This window comes from Haliaeetus albicilla, chromosome 2 (assembly GCF_947461875.1).
Source record: "Haliaeetus albicilla chromosome 2, bHalAlb1.1, whole genome shotgun sequence".
NCBI lineage: Eukaryota > Metazoa > Chordata > Aves > Accipitriformes > Accipitridae > Haliaeetus > Haliaeetus albicilla.
The window spans coordinates 55,014,790-55,027,917 of NC_091484.1; the positions used below are offsets into that span (position 1 = coordinate 55,014,790).

The 13,128-nt window shown below is 34.7% G+C and overlaps 1 protein-coding gene across 8 annotated transcripts in view; it reads right to left on the reverse strand.

Moving 5' to 3' along the window:
• AKAP9 (A-kinase anchoring protein 9) overlaps nucleotides 1-13,128 on the reverse strand; it is a 123,932-nt gene that overhangs the window by 52,090 nt on the left and 58,714 nt on the right. For all 8 annotated transcript variants that reach the window (XM_069775294.1, XM_069775284.1, XM_069775260.1 and 5 more), the window contains 9 exons: nucleotides 12,950-13,055; nucleotides 12,330-12,528; nucleotides 9,169-9,262; nucleotides 8,233-8,325; nucleotides 6,268-6,639; nucleotides 5,058-5,282; nucleotides 3,286-3,426; nucleotides 2,641-2,744; nucleotides 1,721-1,926 (listed from right to left, as the gene is read on the reverse strand). In XM_069775294.1, the coding sequence (XP_069631395.1) occupies nucleotides 1,721-1,926; nucleotides 2,641-2,744; nucleotides 3,286-3,426; nucleotides 5,058-5,282; nucleotides 6,268-6,639; nucleotides 8,233-8,325; nucleotides 9,169-9,262; nucleotides 12,330-12,528; nucleotides 12,950-13,055 (1,540 nt within the window). The remainder of the gene's footprint in view (nucleotides 1-1,720; nucleotides 1,927-2,640; nucleotides 2,745-3,285; nucleotides 3,427-5,057; nucleotides 5,283-6,267; nucleotides 6,640-8,232; nucleotides 8,326-9,168; nucleotides 9,263-12,329; nucleotides 12,529-12,949; nucleotides 13,056-13,128) is intronic.

Consider the following 13,128-nt stretch of genomic DNA (forward strand, 5'->3'; position numbering starts at 1 on the left):
ACCCCAATGCTTTTTACACATCTCAGACTATACAAAGAGAACACAAAGAATACAAAGAATATTTAGAAATTGCTGGGTTTAATATAGAAAACTTATTTAAGATGCAGTTTACATAAAATTTAAGACTACCTAAGGATACAAAAGGAGGTGGTAGTCAACTTTGAGCCTGGTGATTGCTCCTTTTACTGTTTGGCTAGGAGACTGCATGGAAAATACTCGCCAGTGGTTGAAGATACTTTGAACTGCTTTAACATAAGCAAACTCGATTAATTTCCCACCCCAAAGTAAAGTGCAAGAATACTCCATTTTGAAAGAAGTGATTCCTTCAATTATAGCAGCAGATGTTCTCAGTCTTTAAGGTCTCCTGGACAAGTATCAAAAATTAAGGCCAGAAGCTTAGTTATCCAATCTAAAATTTGGGGAAAAAGGCAAAGCCTCAAAAGTCTGAGTTTTCAAAAAATAATTTTCCTCACGATTAAATACAGAGAAATGTGCAGAAAACAAAAGTTATGAGGTTTTTTAATGGAACAGCAGTAATAGACAGGCATAAAAGTGCTTTTATTTGAAAAATTCAAGAATCTTAAGACTGCAGCTGTACACATTTCACCACAGATAACCTTTTGAGTAATCAACTGAGAGAGATGTCATAGTGCTGCAAGTCATACAACCCTTCTTAACTCGCCCCAAGGCTTAATGTGACCTGTATTTAAAGCCAAAGGGAATCAGTAATATTTAATAATCTACATTTTGAATGAAAGAGGTAAAGTTCATCTTCATTTACCATTTGTATTATTACTCTGTAGTAGATTCTTTCTTAATAATGAAATGTAGTATTTGACTTCCAGTTCTTTTTCTCATTCACAGTAGTTAAAATTCCAGCCAAAATCAGATGTATAATGTGTTTTAGGCTGAACTGATCTGTTGCACATTGCCTCCCCATAAGACCCAGGATGAATGTACACATCCTTATGCTAAATGGCAACATGATAAAGTGCCTATTCTTGCCCAAGAGAGAAATGGACGGACGCTATCCTAGTACAATCACAGGAAATTAAACACAGCCTGGGAGAGTTCTTAAAACACTAGCAAGCAATTAACTACAACGTTAAAATGCTCCTTTAGGCTTGTGCCAACTAGCACTCCTCCAAACAGCTGATGGGCAAGGCTTGGCAGTTAGAAAGTTCCTGGAACTGTTTCCAAAAGGCTGTTTGCATGCAACCATCCTCTTTAGCAGGCTAAGGAAGTCCACAAGCATATATACAGGCTGCCCCAAGACAGCTGGCCAGAATGACCAGCAGCGTCCCTAAGTACATTTAGTGGACTGGTAGAGATACGGCCTTTGACACCAGCTCCCCTTCCCCATATGTACGCAGGAAGGTGTAAAGTTGGTGCAAGATGCCACAGAGCTATGTTTCATTCTCTTTCTCTTCACCTCCTTCAACAGGAATGTATTTATTTTTGTATGTCTCAATCACTTTCCCATTCTGTTGCAGGCTTTACAACAGGACCATAGATAAGAGTCATAACTGGTTTGGGGCATGACCCAGGCAACTCCTGAAACGTCTCTTAAGCAGAGATGTCATATGCATTCAAATAACAAATAGTTTTTAAAAAAAGTGTCTATTTTTAATTACAAATTTCAAAACTAAGCTTATTTAAATATATAATAAAGTTATGCAAATGCTACTTGCTATGAAATAGAAAACCATACAAGCAGTACCTTTTTCATACCCCACATGGATACAGGGTTTTACTGACTCCTCTGTCTCTGCGTCCCATCCAGCTGGTTTGGAAGGCTGGACTTTCCCAGACCGATCCAGTAATCCGAGAACATGGCGACCAATTGTCTCCTCCATGGCCACAGTTGTCTTCACAACTTCTAAAAGAATCTTCATGAGTTTCTCATTAGCCTTCTGAAAAACATGCCTGCAGGATAGAAACTAATCAGTCCTTTCATTTTCCCCTGCTTTCAAAGTGTTTTTTTCCCCTTATACACCCTCACAACCAGGAAAGATTTGCAGTTGGAACAGTAAAATTAAGATTTCTTTAAGACTAAAACCCACATCATATACACAAATATTAAAAGCACATTTGGGTTAGAAGTCAGTTCTTTTTACAAAATATGTAAGAAGTCAAACTGTTTATCAATATTTGTACTTTTATCTTGGTATTTTATCTAGTTATTCTTTCAAAACAGAGGTCTACATTTGCCTGGTATTCATTATAAACTTACTCTTTTCTCAAAGTGACAATTAAAAAGATTGCCTACACAGATCAAAAAGTTACAGAACAGTCAAAAGGTATTAGCAAATAACTCATATAAACTTATTTCATATATGTACATACAATGGGTATACAAAAGCACATGTGTATAAATGATGTATATGATTCTATATGTAATATGAAAGAGATAGTAAAATATGTTAAGATTTGTCTCATCCTCTATGCCATTACATCATTAGGCTTTATAAAAAATAAGACATTGTTTAATCTAAAGTGTGTAAATTAGAAATATGGCTATCTAGAATAAAAAATGCCATTATCATCAGTCAGGATAAAGCTTATAAATATAATTTAACAAGAACATGATTCTCAACGTTTTCTAAAAAAAAATGATGTTTTCTTAACAGTTCTAAGCACCTTTCTTTAGAAAGAAGAGCTGAAGATGTTTCATCAGGCTTTCTTCCTCCATCTTCATCCTCAAAGATCTGCTCTCTCACATCATTTTGGTTTTGATTTTCATTCTGCGTAAGTTTTTGCAGAGGGAGAGAAGACAAAAAGGACAGAAATCCTGTCATGCCAGAATCAACATATTCTTCTTATATGCAGTATAACGTGAAATCTAAAACCTAAATAAGTTGTGTTTTGTTAATAAAACTTCGGCACCAAATTACAAAACAAGAAATACTCCTCGTACGTGAAAAGTTACAATGTAAATCAAAACAGGAAATTCAAGGCAGGGCCTATTAGAAAGGACTTCGTTACGCTGATTAAACAGCCCTTGTGCTTTCTGTTGGTGTTGCTATAGCAATATGAAAATGTGAGTTCACCTGAGCAAATAGCTATAGTAATAATCCCCACCTTCACGCTGTTAAACTAGCTTCTGCTTACCCAAAGTAAAAAACTCTGTCTAACAGTACCACCTCTTGATTCTTAAACCTGCTCTGTTCAAGCAATACCCAACATCTTTTAGGAAAATATACTACATAAAAAGAGTAGCAGCAAAAAGGAATTTTACTGGTTTTACATGCCACAGCTGCCAAGAAAGTCAAAGTCCATATTTACCTCTGTTTGTGTGCCGCTGTTTTGTAGCTCACAAAAGAGCCTCTCTTTTCTGGGCACAGAATGTTGTTTTAATGATTCCAGTTCTTCTAAAAGGATTCTCTCTCTCTCTGCAACCAGGCTGTCATTCTCCATTGAGACACGCTAAGAAAGAAGTGTTATAGAAGCACACACAGTTTTTTAAGCTTCTGAGTATTAGTGAGTCCTGCCACTTCTAATTTTTTACGTATTTTGCACAAAGAAATTTCAGTCCACCTCTTTAAATGGTTACAAAGACATTTAAAACCTTCTACAATGGAATACAGCTAATAAGTACTTTCGGTATCTTACACCTTTAAGATTTTATACAAGTTTTATGCTCTTCATGGAACACAGTGGTCACAATGTAAACTGGATGGAATTTCTGGATATTACATGCTATAGTACATGTTTTGCACAAGAATAAAGATGACAGTAAGTTCTTTTTATAAAAAACCTACACACACTCTCTTTTAGAAGAGCTAGAAGTGTTCATGGCTTAAACACAATGCACATGTTCCTATATGGTTCTTATGGATAAATATCCTTGGCATTAAAAACTGAGGAAAAAACAGCAGCATAAATTCTAATTAATGTTTATCTGTTTCAGGAATTTGCAACCCCTGATGAAAGATGCAGTTGCAAATTGACAAAGAGATAAAAGGAGAAAGAATGTATATATTGAAAGATTATCAGGATAAATGATAGAAAGACATCTACAAAGCAGCTAGGAGAAACGGACACCTGACATTGCTGGAAAAGACACCTAGGATACAAGTGACTGACTCTCTAGATTCCCCAGCTTCTTGAACCCAAACTTAAACAGAACACAACCAGGTTTGGATAAGGTCTGAAGGAACCTAAAGCTCCACTCCACAGTGAAATCAAAGAATTTTAGAATTCACTGGTTACAATTTCCATGTGAATTTCTGTAATGTTTCATTGTTGAAATTAAATCAGAGCAAGACAAATTCTTCTGGATTCTGTTTACTTTATCTTTCAAGGGAAGGAATCCTTGAAGACAAGTCTATAAGTGACATGACTTTTGAAGACTTAATTATTAAGATAAATTAATGAGTTTCGTTAGCATACCTACTATAGACTTTGAATAGATACAGAGTGACAGCAAGTTAAGTTTAAAAAGGCAAAGAAACAGTGGTGTTTCCCACCAAACCCCACTGATTCTGTTTCATTCTAACAGTCAGTAAGGACTTAATCTCCTACGATTACAAGAAAAAAAAAAAAAAAAAGGCAGGAAGTTGTTGCAGAAAGCCACTGATACTGTTCAAGTTCTGACCTCAAGTGGGGATGAGATAAAATGAAGAATTCTATGGTATTTCTAGCTATGGCTGGTGGCTTCATTGATGTAAATGGATGCTAGCCTACATCATGCACAGGGCCATGTATCTGGAAGGTGGCATGGTTTACAATGAATCTGGGCTCACTTACTCACTCTTCTGGCTGCTGTGCAGCACTGCAGGTTTTCTCCAGGTATACAGAAGTCTAGATTGATCCATCACTGACTGAGCTTTGATTAAAGAAATATGCCTTTTCTACATATAGGCATATATGTGTTTGTATATATACACACACAAATAGATATATGTGTGTGTGCACATGGGTGTGTATGCACACATATAGTAAATATGTGCGTGTCTCAATATATATTAGAGATACAAGTATAAATAAATATAAATCTGCCTGGTGATGTCCCTTTGTTAACCCATGTTAACTCATTGAGCCAAACTCCATGTTACCTCAGCTAATTGCACTTTAAGACTCTCAAGCTCTGCTAAGAGTTGCTCTTGATTTTCTTTTTGACGTTCCATTTGCTGCATGTGCCCTTGTTTCAACAATTCTGTTGCCTGCTCATGTTCCTGATATTGCCGTACTAGCTCCTGTCGCATGTCTTCCAAACGTTCCTCATATAACAACAGCTGACTTGATGTTTCTGTGTCTGATGCCATCATCTCACTGTAGCGCTGAAATATTGAAACTATTTTAGCATTTTATGTTCAGTGACAGTTTCTAGTAAACATTTAATAAATTTTAGAAAATACTTTCACAAATTAAAGTAGCTATCACGAAAGCATTATGTTGTTGCCTGCTTCTTGGAAGGTCTAGACTTAGAATTATTCTCCATTTAAAATACAAGTTTTTTAAAGTAACTGTGAACAGTGTCAATGCTTATGCGTTGTAGCTGGTGGGGATCTCAACAGAAAATACAGTGGCACATACACTTGTGTATGAGTGTGTGTACAACAACAGAAGTTTGAGAGAGCAGTACCATACAAAACAGGAATATTACAGTTTATTCGCGATCAAGATAAAACAAGATCAGAATGTTTAACTGTTACACAAATTTGAAAGTGTAATTTTTGCTTCAACTAATGCGAAATTTAATAAAAAAAAATTTTAAAACTTAGGATGAAATTGTGAGTCAAAATTTATGACTGCTTTTTACCATATTTATTCCACCTTGTCCCCACCCCATTCTTGTGAAATGCCAAATATATATTTTACACATTACTTTTATAATTTTTATGTTCAGCTGATATCCTTTATCACAAGGGACTCAAACTCTTTAAGCATTATTTTTAACGTGTTCCTTGCATAAATACCAGAATATAACCCAGCTTACAAAAAGTCTTTATACAATTTATTGCCTGCAATACAGTTTTATCCATGAAATGGAATAATCTAATTTTCATGTAACCAGTGTCATATTCCTTTCCTCACAGCATAGCATAATGCTATGACAGTCAGGCAGAACACAGAAAATAAGGGTACATAATTTAGGTCTAAAACTGTTACCCCTTTGAAAGGGAAATATTTAAATGGAATTTTCATCTTAACTTCTTTCTTTGTACTTTTCTCATTGAAATGAACTGTAAATCCATTGGAAAGATTATTCAGATATGGTTGATATGGTGTTACATACTGCCTTCCCCCCCTGCCCCCACTTACCGGTGCCTCTTCCACTGTAAGCCCTTTGACATGTGAAAAAAATTCTTCAGAAATCACCGATTCCTGTGGGGTCTGTCCTAATATGCAACCAGACTTGCTATTAGAATGAAGCTGTTCTCCAAGTGAATTGATCTCACCAGACTCTTCACTGAGTTCCTTGCAAAGTGATTTCAATTCTTCTTCATGCTTACTGCCTTTTTCTGTTGCTTTTCTAAGAGGGTTGTCAACCTCTTCTTCACTACATTGCTTTTTAATTTCAAAATGCATTCCCTGTTGATGTACAATCTGTGTTTGTACTACTTCTTCCTTCAGCCTAGCAATCCTTGACAATTCAGTCTGTTTGGCAAATGCTACACTCATTGACACAATTACCTGCATAAGAAAGAAAAGTCTGTATTAGTTTATGCTTTACAGCATCTCCTATTTCTGAAGAAATCTCATTGCTGACCATCAATAATATAAGTACTAAGAGTTCTGAACTATGATTTCCCCCCCCCCAGAGGAAAACATAAATGTAAAAGAACAGAGACATCTTGCCAATCTCATCAACAGTCACGTCTTAAAATACAGACATGCTGTATTTAAGGTAGTTTAATAAACTATGATGCTATTTTCAGTTAAAATATATTTTTTAGCACAGAATTGTCCAGCTCTTTTCAAAAAAAATTCTATAAGGCAACTTTAAAAAGTCCTGGCATACTGACATAAGTGCACCTGTGCTAAGCTTCCTCTATCTAACCAAGCATCCTTTGTAAAGGTTTCACTGACATGGAATTTTGGGCTGTATAAAGACAGCAGTGCCATGTGCTTGATACTCATCACAGGAATTTTACTTGACCAGAAAGAAACTTCTACTGGCATTTGTAGCTGCAGTTGCAGTTACAACAGGCTAGTAACTTCTGTATTGCCAAGTATCCCCTTCTAACACAAACAAATCCCTTTTCCAATCACATGAGCAGTTCTTTTCTAGATTTAAAACACAGCCATTTATAGCATAAGCTACAAAAAGTGTGAAAAAAATAGTGTAAGAAATAGAGAAGTGTTACACTTGAAAAGAAAACGCCTAACTCTTACTTTCCAGAAAATGTGAGTTTGTCTTTTGAACTTAAACTGCTCTTAACAAGACACTAGCCAATCGTGTACTTCGCTTTTCCATTAAGAAGGGTTTTCTTAGCAGCAGATGAGAGAAATTGAACTTTTAGTCCAGAGATGTGGATTACTTAAATTAATGTCATCACCCAGCGCTGGCTATAACATTCTTCTTAACTCTGACTGCAAATCCTTTAAAGAAGTATTTCTTTATTTTTTCAAATTTTTCATTTATGTTAATTTTATTTATGCCATGATATAATGAAAGCAGAGATAATTTTTCATTGTGCAAAGAAGTGAAAACTTTTTTGAAAGTCAAAAAGTAACTAAATCCACACACAATTTAATATACTCTACCTATAAAATCTTAATTTTACTTCTCATGTTTTAGAGAAAGTCACCAGATCCAAATAAAGAGTGTGCATTTTACACAATATATTAAAATGCACAAAATATGATCAGAAAATAGTGTGAAACTTAAGTGCAAAATCTTTTGAACTGACCCGCTGTTAAGCCTAAAGTGTCAAGAAATCCACTCTCTAAGCCTCTGGATTTTCTAAATAAATTCTAGTGTCAAGCATGGGTGCATGTTGTCTATTTTCTTTGACGTTTTAAAGCAAACCACCACCACCACCCCCCACATGAACAGAAATTATGAGTTAAGAATAGGACAGACAAATAAAAAACCCCAAAACTTTTCAGAACTTTTTTTTTTTTAAGACTTTCCCGTTCAGAATCCGAATGAAACAATTCCTTGTAAATAAATCAAACAAAAGTTGGCATACAGTATTGTAACTGTCTGAATTGTTAGAAATGGCAAGTGAAAATGACAGCATTTTTAAAACATATTTTAAAGTAACAAAATAAAAATAGTACCTTTGCTATTTCTTCTTCTAATCTTTCTTGGTACTGTTTTTCTAGCAATTGAACAACATCCAGATCATTCTGCATTTCAGTTTCACTAGCAAGCTGTAAAAAATGATGAAATCTCAGATCATATATTGGGGCTTTTATTTCATTAATTTTAGAAGTTTTAGAATCTGACAGAGATTTTTCCCCTCAATTAGATTATCTTCATTTCATGCAAATCACATGATTTTGTACCACAACATAAACTAGGCAAAAGACTTTGCCTTGTTTCTGCTTCAAAATTAATACAACAACTCTTCTTCCAACACTTTTTAAATGGTCAAATGCAGAGAAAACAGGTGAGAAAGCACAGCATCACAGTACAAAACAGCATCGCTATTTTTCAAAATGCAGAATTTTTAAGCTAGGTTTCCAGCAGTACTAGGGGAGGAATGTATGGGGTCTCTTCCATTTGCATTTGGTTTCTAAGATCTTTGGTATTATTTTTTCAAAATTTCTCCTAAACTGTGCAGTCTATACTTCAAAAGTACTAGGATTTCACTTAAATCACTCTTCTTTCATAACTAGTATTTAAAGAAAAGTCACAATATTTTAAAGACTCCTCAAGAAATCCCAGAATTTGAACACTAATTTTCTTCAACTTTAGTAAGAAGCAGCCCAACCCAAATGTCTTGTTTCAGAGAAAAATAAAAAAATAAAAAATATAATTTAAACCAGGACCAATAAAGCAAGTTTTATTGCTCATAATTTCCAGAAATGTTTTTCAGCAAAATTTAAATCTTCCTCTAACATGGACTGTCTAATAGCATAGCATAATACTAAGATAATAATTACTTTAATACTACCTAATATTAGTCCATATTTCAATTTCATCTTAGAACCCAAAGCATATCAATTATATTGACCATATGTATATTAGCTGTCAAGTGAGCTATATGATACCTCCAGTGCTTCATCTGTTTTTTGCTGATGAAAATTTTCAGCGTCTTCTTTCCTGAAGACGTCTTTTAGCTTTATTTCTGAACCTGTGGATACACTAAAAAGGTAGAAAAGGGGGTGTGTGTGCGCAGTGTGGAAATCAATATTTCAATAGACATTATTTTTCCTCTATTCAAATATGCATTATATGAATATCTATATTATATATATTCAAAGACAAATAACTGCAAATATTTTCTTCAGGACACATCTTTTCCCATGCCATTAATTTCATACACTTGACTTTGTAATTCATCTGCCTTCCAAATGCTAGCTCTTCTTCTCAGCGTAATACACCTTAACACCAGTTTTGCCAAGGACCTCACAAACAACTTACTTTTAAAGCTACCTGAGAATACTTTGTGCTCAATAACTACACAATAAGATGAAGACAAAAGCACCTGTTTGAATCATACGGATATGAGAGAAACCAGAATGGCTATGTGTATGAAGCCATAAAAAAACCTAGAAAATGGTTATATTTATTTTTGTTCTTTTAAATTGATGTGTAGCAACACATGCACTGCTTGCTTGCTTTCTTGTGCTATATAGACGAGGCATAAACATAAGAATAGTAAGCAATCTAATATGATTCATTTTATATTTAGATAACAACATGCTGAAATATATTCAGAGACTGTCTTCGCCAACAGAACTGCTCTATATATTCAGAGTGCTGTAAATCAGTAAAAACCAAAATAACACCACACACCACCAAAACTCTAGCTCCCCTTTAACTACATATTGAAAAAGACTTAACAAAAATACACTGCCAAAAGGCTAAGATACAGTATCAAACTAGCTAAAAAAATAAATTTCTCCTCTACAATTTGTGATCTGCTACCACACAGAAATGAATACCTTGGTAAAAGACAGGGTACAAAATGAATAGTGAGAAGGTAAGTTTATTGTCTGTGAGACTTACAATCTTAACTACACTAAGGTTTTACAGAGATCATGAAGCTTTTCTTTTGCTCAAATCTGAGAGCTGGTTTAGATAATCCTGAAATGGACTCCAGAACAGTAACAGTAATTTTATAAAACTTGTGACATTTTTAACTACAAAAAGCAACCCATTATTCTTAGCATTCATGCTTGATTTGATGAATGAACAGTGGCAACTGATTTCCTTTTTTTTAAATCCCCCCCCCTTTCTGATGTTGCAATAGGATATACAACCAGATGAAACTGTCCCCCCAAAATTCCCACGCTTGGCCACAGCTACACTTCTACTTAGAGCTTAGTTTAAAAGATGCAGCAACAAACCAGGTGTGGAAACAGATCATTCAACAGGTTACTGACTACCCCATTGAAAGACACTCATCTTCTCTTCAGGCTTAAGATGTAATGAGACAGACCTCCATACTACATTATTAGAAACCAATTTATATACTGATCTAGGAACTTTTCCTGTAAAACTCCAATTTAATTTTAATGTTTAAAACCTGAACTTCAGGTATTAAAGCTAAAAAGAATGCAACTCTTCATGGGAAATTTTTTCTCTACTCTTAGCTTATAAATATCAATAATTGCTATAAATGCTTATTTAACACATGTAAAATGAGTTTTGAGTATTTTAGCTGAATACTTATCATGAATGAATTCAGAACACTAAGTACCTATTTAAAAATAATTTAGAAATCATATATGAATATATATAACTTGTCCTGGCCAACACACAAACAGAAGTATACAGTTTCACAAACTGCATTTTGAAAATGCTCATAGCTTGTACTTTTTTTTAAAAGGATTAAAAAGTACTTAAGAAGCCATACAGTCCCTTAAAACTGAGCTCAGGCTAATAAATATGTACTGATTCTATAAGGCAGATAATGCAAAAACAATGATACAAAACTACAGCCTCAGCCTTACAGATGCATGAACATTTTCAGACGTTGGACCTCTTACTCACCTCAAAACAAGTATATACAAGTATTAATTCAAATTAGGAAAAAAAATTCATTATTTTACTTGCCACTTCCAAGACTAGAAACATATTTTAAGGAATGAAAGGAAAACTGTTTAAAAGTTAGAAAAACACAGATGGCTGAGAAAAGGCTGTGATCAAACAATAAGGGCAAAACAGCTGTTCGGGTTCTGATGGGTCGTGGTTGAAGGAAAATACTTTTATCTTCATTTCTCTCAACTTCTAAGGATTTCTCTTAACAGTCCTTTTGCTTTTTAAGAGAGTACTGTGGTAAGTATATCAAATATTTAACAATTTCTAGAAACATCTAGACAATTTTCCCCCCTCCTTAGTAGCATTTCCTATTGCCACTGTGTCTACCCATTTCACTTTTACAGTTGGGCACTGCTCTGATTAACAAACTCTCACAGTTCTCTCTCACAGAAGGGAGATTCAGATAAAAGAAAAATGTAGAGAAACTGAGTGGATTTGTAGTACAGTAAATGAAACATAAGGAAGGAATATGAGGGTCAACAATGGAAGAACAGGAAACCAGAGATGACATTGAATAGGGCACAAAAGCACCCTTCAACACATTCAAGGAGACAGTGAATCAAGGAACAGGAGGCTCCACAGCTGTCAGGATCCTCCCAAGACACTTGCACCTCTTTCAGGTTTCAATGGCCACAATGGTCAGGGCCAGGAAGAGGCTGATGAGTACATCCCACAGCCCATGACTTGGTGAAAGCCAGAATGTGTCAAGTGGACCTCAGCTCTGCCATAAACTTTCTTGCTACGTATCATTCCAGAAAATCATCAATTTCATGCAACTATTTCTACATGAGGTGTCTTTAGATGTAATGTACATTGCCTGGAGTTTCAAGGGTTAAAAGTTGTCTGTTGAGTTGGAAGTTTTGAAATTACTGCCAAAAAGCTCATATATATGAAATGACATTTACACATCATTCCAATTCTCATATCTTCCTCTATTAACTATAAAAACATAATAAATTCTAAATGCTGCCCTACTTAGTTTGCAATGTTATGTCATTTCTTCGTAACACTCAACTCTTGCAGGAACAAAACAACGTAAGAATAATGTGTTTATAAAGAATTTCTCAAATTTAAGTAAAGCACATAGCTTTACACGAATGATTATTTGAAACACTTCTTTTTGTGCGCAGCACAAAGTTATAAGCATTAAAGAACGGATTAATACCTCGTGTGGTCAGAGGATACCCCAGCATTCTGAAGCTTATCCTGCAGATGGACAATCTCTGTAGTGTACCTCTCTTCACTTTCTTTCAGCTGCTGTTGGAAATAGGACCTCAGGTGTTCCAGTTCTTGAGCATGTTGTTCTTCAAGTTGTGTTTTAAGGTTCCCTATCTCCTTCAAACAGTATTCTTGAATTGTAGGATCTATATGTACGTTATTTGGGGGGAAAATAAATTACATTAAATTAACTCCCTCCAAACTTACTAGCAGTGATGGACTGAATAATTACTGTAGCTAAAAATTTCTTCTGGTATCATATCAACTACTTTTCCATAAGAACTAATTATCACTTAATCTTCCATTTTGCAAAACTGTATTTGATATGGGTAACAGAATTTTAACTGTGAAAAACTGAAAAAGACTGAACAAAAACTGTTTCACAGAATATAATTCTGAAATATTTTAGAGATTTAAGAAAATCAGAGTATCATACTGCAAAATCTGAAAAAATTTCTTACGTGCTTCAAGAGGTAGTAAGCTATAAATCAGTTAAAATTTAAAGTCATTGTCTTCTCTCTCTCTCTGAATATACATGTATTAAAACCAGCATATGCATCTTTTTACCCATTAGACCCTGTGAAGGGGTCTGCAGACACTCCTTTCTTGTTTCCAGATGGCTAGGTTCCTCTCCTTTTGTCCTTTCTGAAGAAGATGGACATGGTTCTTTGACCTAAAAAATAATCAAGTAAATACAAATTACAATAATTTGTCTAGCAATAATGCAAAAATACTAACTGTAATTA